This window comes from Ictalurus furcatus, chromosome 17, assembly GCF_023375685.1.
Source record: "Ictalurus furcatus strain D&B chromosome 17, Billie_1.0, whole genome shotgun sequence".
Classification (NCBI taxonomy): domain Eukaryota; kingdom Metazoa; phylum Chordata; class Actinopteri; order Siluriformes; family Ictaluridae; genus Ictalurus; species Ictalurus furcatus.
In genome coordinates, this window is record NC_071271.1 from 14,733,836 (window position 1) to 14,742,115 (window position 8,280).

Below are 8,280 nucleotides of genomic sequence, written 5' to 3' on the forward strand. Positions count from 1 at the left end.
TGGTGCCATCTCTTCCCCAGGTAAGTGATGCACACACACCAGCCCATCAACATGATGTAAAAAAAAAAATGTGATTCATCAGACCAAGCCACCTTCTTCCATTGCTCCATGGTCCAGTTCTCATGCTCACGTGCCCATTGTAGGTGCTTTCGGTTTTGGACAGGGATCAACATTGGAAATTGGACCTGTCTGCTGCTACACAGCCCCATATGCTGCAAGCTGAGATGCACTTTGTTCTGTCACCTTATCATCATAGACAGCATGAACTTTTTCAGCAATTTGTCTTACATTAGTTCTTCTGTGGGATTGGACCAGAAAGGCTAGCCTTCATTCCCCATGCACATCACTGAATCTTGGGTGCTCATGACCCTGTCAATGGTTCACCAGTTGTCCTTCCTTGGACCACCTTTGGTTGGTATTAACTACTACAACGGCACATCCTGCCACAATTCAAAGTGATTATTGTCTTCAGGTATTGTTTCTGTTTGCTTGACCAAACATCATTAGTAATTTGCACTGTAGGATGAAGATGAAAAGACCACCTCTGCTGTGACAGTGATGCTGGGAGGCCCACAGAGGTGTAACATATAATACATTCCCTTTTTTAAAGATGTGTGATTATTAAAACTCTGTCATTGTCCCCTTAAAGATCATGGCTGGGAATTCCTGTACAGGTCCTCCTCTACAGGAGGTACGGTCCACCTACCTCCACACAGAATCTTGGCAGTGTAAAAAATTGTGTGCAGTTGTCCTGATTAAAAATGTTTGGTCTTTGTATGTATTACAGACATTTATAATATCAATTATATTTAATTATCATTGTGTCTTCCTGCAAAGGAGCTGTATAATGTCCATCTTCAAAGGCAAATTAGAAAAAGTGACATGGAGATGGACCTTCTACAACTTAAGAACATGAACATTAAAAAGGCCAGGCTTGAAATTGCTAAATTACTGGTTCCAGGTGGACAAAGTATTTGCCTACCGATTATTATTATTATTATTCTGTCAATTATTGTTCAATGCTAAAGCAATAAATTCAAATGTCTCAATTTTTTCAATTACAGAAAATAAAGAAACAATGAACCACACTCTACCTGCTTATTATGTGCATTAGTCATTTAATTAGAAGTGATTTTAGCAGATCACGTCTCAACAATACCGTTTGAGTGCAAATCATACTGTATGAAAGGCCCTACACACAGTTGCCTTTCCCACATGCTCTGCATCACTCATGTTATACAGAAAACTCCCGCTGGCCAAAAAAAAAAAAACGAAGGGCAATGTATAAAATGTGCTCAATTTTCAGCGCTGATTCACGATGTGTCACATTGGCGCTAATTCACGATGTCTCACATTGGCGATGTGAGGTTTCAAAAGGTTTGTTAAATAAATTCACGCTTCACATGAAAAATGGAAATGATCCTGATATATTCATCCAGATATATAAAAAAAACACATCTATATGTGGTCTTATCACCCTCTCATGATTAAAAAGATGTCACATAATCCGTGTTTCCTCATCCACTGGATATTCTTCAAAAGGGCATGCTATGCTCAGTCAGCTCTCTGAAACAAACTAACCCTGGAACATAACCTGCTTCAGAGCAGGAGCATGACTTAGGAGGCCACATCGTTGGCTTCAAACTGGAGCTTGGTGTGGGAGATCGGCCTCAGGTGTGAACAAGGCTAAGGAGGCTGTCTCCTTGACCTTTGGCAGGAGAACATCAGGAGAGACCACCTTATCAGGTTGGAGCGCTGCTGTGGAGGATACCCTTTCGGCCTCAGGCTGGAGCTCTGCTGTGGAGGCCGCCCTGTTGGCCTCTGGCTGGAGCACAGCTGTGGAGGCTGTCCTGTCAGCAGGAGCACATCAGGAGAGACTACCTTGTTGGCTTCCTGCTGGAGCTATGTAGTGGAGGCTGCCCTTTCGGCCTCTGACTGGAGTACCACAGGTGAGGCCACCACATTGGCCTCAAGCTGGAGCTCTGCAAGGGAGACCACTTTGTTGGTCCCTGCCTGGATTTCTGGAGGTGAGGCCGCCATGTTGTCATCTGGTTGAAGTTCTGCAGGGGAGACCACTTTGTTGGTCCCTGGCTGGAGCTCCAGCCCTCTCCTCGTAAAAGATGTTGAACATCTGAGTGGGTTTATCCGTCAGGCTGGCCCTCCCTAGAAAATTTTCCAGATTATATTTAAAGTCTGCATTACTGTAGATCACCTAGATGAGGCAGACAAACTCATCCACACTTACTAGGCCCACAGTTCCTGTGGCAATGAGAAGGTCTGCCTACTTTTGGGCTTGGCCAATGAACAATAATATGAAAACCAGGCACTGTTTCTCTTCAGGCTTCGGATCTAGCAAGCTCCCAAAATAAAACTGCCACTGAAGAAAAAAGGAGGCTTTCAAAGCTGGCGAAGGCAGCCAGAACATCAATGTCGAGCCACTGGGGAAATCCAAAAGCCTGCATGGTAATCTCAGCGTAGTTCTCCTTGCGCTTTCCTGCTGCATCCATGGTAACGGTGCAGTATGAGTGGAGACAGGACATAAACCAAAACAAAAACACACATTGATGAAAACAAAACAAGAAGTTACAAAAAATATTTTTTTTAGTGCACTTAGGAACAGGAAATTATTCAACCATGAGAATGAGGTAAATATGAGGTAACACATAGGCCAAATTCCCTTAGTCATTCATAAGAATGAGTAAGACCAAGGAATATAACTGTGATGTGCAGCAAAAAGTTGTTGAGATAAAAAATAAATCAAAACATAAAATTAAGATAACAAGAAATGAATGAATGTCTCGCTTGGGGGTGGATTTACCATTAGGCAAAGGTTGGCAATTGCCTTGGGCCCCCAAAATGCTGCATAAACTTATGGTTAAGAAAGTTTTATTTTTATTTTTCACTAATAAATTATGTTTTGCTCAAAATCCATATGCTAAAATGCCATCAGAATGCTTAATATGTATTAATATAGGCCTAATATCAAGATTAATTTCATAATATTGATATTATAAAATAAAACACATTATTTTATTTTTTTTAAATTATTTTTATTATAGTAGTAGTAGTAAAACGAGTGGTAGTCATAATAGAAGGTGGTCTATTTTTTGGGGGTAAAATTATTAGATGTGGATTCATGTTATTGTTAAAAAATAAAGTGTCAGTCCTGATTGAGGAGTCGTACAGCTGAGTGGTGCAGCTCTCCTACACTGCCCCCAGATGATGTCCCCTGACTAGCTAACATGCTGTCTTGATTGTTTTATATTCTTTGTCACACTGTTCTTCTTTTTTTGTTTGCCTATTTTACAAATATTACTTGATATCTGTTCAGTGTTACTTCAAATAAATATGTTTAAATAGCATTTATATTTCTGTATTATGTTTTATTTTTATGCTAGTAAGTGGTTTTAAAAATTGGCCTAACCATCAATGAGCCGGTGTGTTATGATATGACCTTGTGGACTGGGTGTGGTGGTCCACTCTGGGCCAAAAAGTCCAAGGCCACTTTTTGGTCCCAGTTCACCTGATTATTGCTATTAATACTAAATATCGTATGCTGAAAATGTAAATATCAATGTTAAAAGAATGAAATGAGTTTTCCATTCCTATATTTTGCCTAGGGCCCCCAAATCACTAAATCCACCCCTGGCGGAAAGCAATGTTCTCCTAGGCAGGAATATGGAGCCCTCATGTGTTTGTGAGGTGTTGGTAAGCATCGCCTGCAAATCGGGTTCTGGAGCAGTTAAAAAGGAAGAAGGAACAGCTGTGATATGTCACTAATTTTCCAGGGCTTGTATCCTTGCGTCCATGTTGGGTAATGTGCCTTAGATGGATGATAGGGCAGCAAGAACTGGATTGTTTGGCTGAGGCTGTGGTCGAGAGGCTGGTGGCTGGGCTCTTGGTTGTTTAAAGACTTGCATTGTTGAATGTTTGAGTGATGAGTGCTTTCTTTTAGATGTAGCTTTCTGTCCAGAAGGTCGTGGCATGGAGGCTTCATCGGATGGTGGAATAATCCTGAAAAAAGTTTCCAAGAAGAACTGAAATACTTCCTCATGGCTGGTGTGGAGAGAAATCTGGATATTTTGTAGGTAAATTGTGGACAGGATTTTTTCATGAAAGTTTGAGTCATGAAATTTTGAGGATTTTGCTGCTAAATGGGAACTGTGTCTTGGAGGTGGCAGTACTTTGAATATTTCACCTGCGGCAGGGTGATTGGATTGTGTCTCATCCATGACGTCCATAGATAGAGGGTGTTCTTCCGAATCAGAGCAGGCCATTGTTATGATAATAATGGTAAGGAATATAACGTTAAGTCTTTCATACCAATTACTTGCATAGTGAGACAATTATATCTGTGTTTTAGCAGATATTTGTGCGACAGACTGGTGAGTATGAGTTTGGATGAGCTTATATACACCATGGTTAATTGATTGTGGGTGGAGTCAACTTATCAGCTGAGCATCAGCTGATACTGGTTAGCAACCGTGTTCTGCCTGAACTATGTTTATGTTGTTCAATCAAGCTATATTTAATATTGGCCCAAGATTGAACCAAGATTTCTTTAGTTCTGAGTGAGGTAAAGAGAAGACACAACACTACTTTAAAAGAAGGCATCTACAGAATTTGCTTTGATTTAAACATTTGCAATGTTTTTATATGTTAATGACATTTGCTTGGAAAAATATGAGGAAAAACTTGCTTGTCTAAGCAGTAAGAAAATACAACAATAAATACTAAGTCGTTACCCCATAGTTTGTACAAACTACCTACCCAGTTAATGCATACAATTTAGACGTTTACCCTTTTTTGGTGGATGAAAAAAAAAATCCTCAGAACAGCAGTGAACACCTATTATGAAAATGGCACTTTTGTATTATTGTGATTAAATAATGTTTTTCTCTTGGGGGAGTCTTTAGAGAATTTTCTGTAAGAAGGATCACGACTGCTTATAAATTGATCCAACCATCTCTTCATTGGAAGAAACACCAGACATAAGATGGTATGGCATCATTATTTCTTGACTTTTTAAGGACTAATACATGCTTAATGTAATAAAAATTTTTATCATATTAATCTGTTCAGAGTTTAAAGAAACAATCAAGGCTCTGAATTTAAAAATAATAATAATAATAATAATAATAATAATTATTATTATTATTATTATTATTATTATTATTATTATTGCTGTTGTTGTTACATTTCTATTTTTTATATTAAATCTACATGACTGTACATAATTAGATTTTTTTTGTTCATAGGCAAAGGGTAATAAACAACATTGCAACAGTCATTAATTAAACCTAACAAATTTTCTGTTATAGACTCAATCCAGAATGGATAATGTTTCCAAAATCTTCATGTTCTCCCTCTCTGGATTAAATGTTACAATGGAAACCAGATATGTTTTTTTTTCATTGACCACACTGGTTTATCATGTGATCTTGTTGTGCAATATTATTGTTATTTTATGCATTGTCTTCGACAAGCAGCTTCATGAGCCTATGTACATATTTTTGTGTAATTTATGTATCAATGCACTTTATGGCACTGCAGGTTTTTACCCTAAATTCATGTATGACTTACTGACCCAGTTTCATGAAATTTCATATGTCGGATGTCTGATTCAGGTATTTATTATTTATTCATCTGCTTTATGCGATGCATCAACTCTAACAGTAATGGCGTATGACAGGTATGTGGCCATATGTAAACCACTAGAGTACCACTCTGAAATGAACAACCAAAAAGTTGTGAAATGTATTCTTTTTTGTTGGCTTCCACCAATTATTTCCATGGCTACTGTAGTGTTGTTAACATCAAGACTAACCCTATGTGGATCAAATATTGAAAAATTATACTGTGAAACATGGGCAGTTGCTAAACTGGCCTGTTCCTCTACAATAGTGAACAATGTGGTTGGATATATAATTATTCTTGTTTATTTTGGACATGCAGTATTGATTGTTTATTCATACATTCACTTGATTAGAATCTGCACAAAGTCAAAAGAAAGCAAATATAGATTTATGCAGACATGTGTGCCACATTTACTTGCTCTGTTTAATATTGTTGTTGCTTTATTGTTTGATGTGTTCTACAGTCGATATGGTTACACCATATCTGTTCCTCAAAGTGTGCGAAATTTCATGGCATTGGATTTCCTGTTTGTACCTCCTGTTTTAAATCCCCTTATTTATGGATTAAAACTGGCCAAAATACGGAAGCAAGTGATAAGGATGATCTTCAGATTCAACATTGCTATTGGTTAATCTGGAAATAGCTTGATTGCGCTTGCATAGTGTTTTCAGCAAGCCAATGAAAAACTTGCATTTTAATCCTTTAACAGGAGCACAATAAAATATTTTTGCAAATAATTATTTTTATGTTAATTCTTACTAATTGGATAACATTCAACAGCATTTCATTTATTTATTTATTTTTCTTCAAATTCACCCTTTAGATTAGTAAATACGGACATCTACCTTCCCTTTTAAGGTAGCACAATGGACCAGTAATACAGTTTTACTTTTGCAACTATAAATTTAATGAATTTTGATTGTAAACTTTTCCAAGTGCTTAGATATGAAATTCCAATAAAATATTTTTTAGACATTTAGTATCCCCCACACACTAGACAGGACAAAACCATGACTATCACCCTCTATAAAAAAAAAAAGAAAAGAAAAACAGACAAGCAAATACAACAAAATAAAATATGCTGAATATCCTATATCACTTAGTCCTAAGTCACTTCAGTTTAGCACTACTTATCAGTTAAACAGCTTTCAGATATTTTTTATTTTTTAATATTTCTGAGGACATCAAAGTAATTTATTTAATTTATTTCTGCAGAGATACACTTCTAAAGGAGCAGAAAAAAAATCCCATTCGAATATATTTAAACTTGATGTTGAAATACAGCAAAAAGAGAAATAATCACTAGGGGTTGAATACTTTCTAGGGGCACCGTATCTAGAACTGTAAATAAACAACAAATGTATACAAATAACTAAACAAAACTTTACACTTACAATTTATTTGCAGTATTTACCTATTACAGTGATAAAATAACACTAGCAGCATAAAACAAGGTTTTACATAAAAAGAGTTATGGATTTGGTTATGGACCGATTATTGTATTAATCAGTGCAAAACACATTAACAAACCAAAAATGTAACAGTAAATCTGAAAACATAATGGTCAACATAAAGTCTGAAACAACAAACTACCTAGCTACAGTTGCAGTCAGAAGTTTACATACACATGAACATGAATGTCATGGCAATATTGGGCTTTCAATAATTTCTTTGAACTGTTCTTTTTCTGGGGCAGAATGATTGTACAACATATATTATTAATAAAATCTTTAATAAAAATAAAATCTAATAAAGTAATCTTAAATCTTAATAAAATAATAAAAAACCAAAACAAGAATTTGGTTCACAAGTTTTAATTTATTTGGGGTCAAAATAAGATCAAAATTATACATACAGGCTCACAAATATACATAGAGCACACATAATATTTAGTTGAATGTCCTTAGCAAGTTTCGCCTCGAGCATACGCTTTTGGTAGCCATCCACGAGCTATTGGCAGAATTCTGGTTGGATATTTGACCACTCTTCTTGGTAGAATTGGTAAAGTTCAATGACATTTGTTGGTTTCCTGGCCATGACTCGACTTTTAAGCACAATCCACAAATTTTTGATATTGTAGAGATCAGGACTTTGGGAAGGCCATTCCAAAAGCTTAATGTTAGCCTGCTTTATCCATTCCACAACCAGCCCTGATGTGTGTTTGTGGTCATTGTCCTGTTGGAACACCCAATTGTGTCCAAGTTTCAACCATCTGGCTGATGGTTTGAGATTATGCTAGTACTACTAAGGTAGTCCTCTTCCTTCATTTTTCTATCCACTTTGTGCAATGCACCAGTTCCACTGACAGCAAAACAGCCCCAGAGCAAATGCTCCCACCACAATGCTTCAAAATTGGTACAGTGGTCTTTGCTCCTTAAAAAATACCTCTGGGTATTGTGGCCAAACAGCTCAATCTTTGTCTCATCTGACCATAAAACCTTTCCACTAGAAGTCTTTTTCTTTGTTCATATGGTCAGCCGCAAACTTTAGACAGGCTTGAAAGTGTAGATTTTGGAGCAGGGGGTTCATTTTTGGAGCCTTTCAGTCCATGGCAATGTAAAACTCGCCTGACTGTAGACAGTGACACTGATGTTCCAGCAGTTTCCAGTTCATGGCAGGCCTGTGCCTTAGTGTTTCCTGCAT

At 37.1% G+C, this 8,280-nt stretch overlaps 1 protein-coding gene across 1 annotated transcript; it reads left to right on the forward strand.

Annotated features, from left to right (window-relative positions):
• The first annotated feature begins 5,330 nt into the window (after nucleotides 1-5,330).
• On the forward strand, nucleotides 5,331-6,269 carry LOC128621731 (olfactory receptor 1D2-like). The gene has a single exon (XM_053647688.1). The coding sequence runs from the start codon at nucleotides 5,334-5,336 to the stop codon at nucleotides 6,267-6,269; it is 936 nt and encodes a 311-aa protein (XP_053503663.1). The 5' UTR covers nucleotides 5,331-5,333.
• The last annotated feature ends 2,011 nt before the right edge of the window (nucleotides 6,270-8,280 follow it).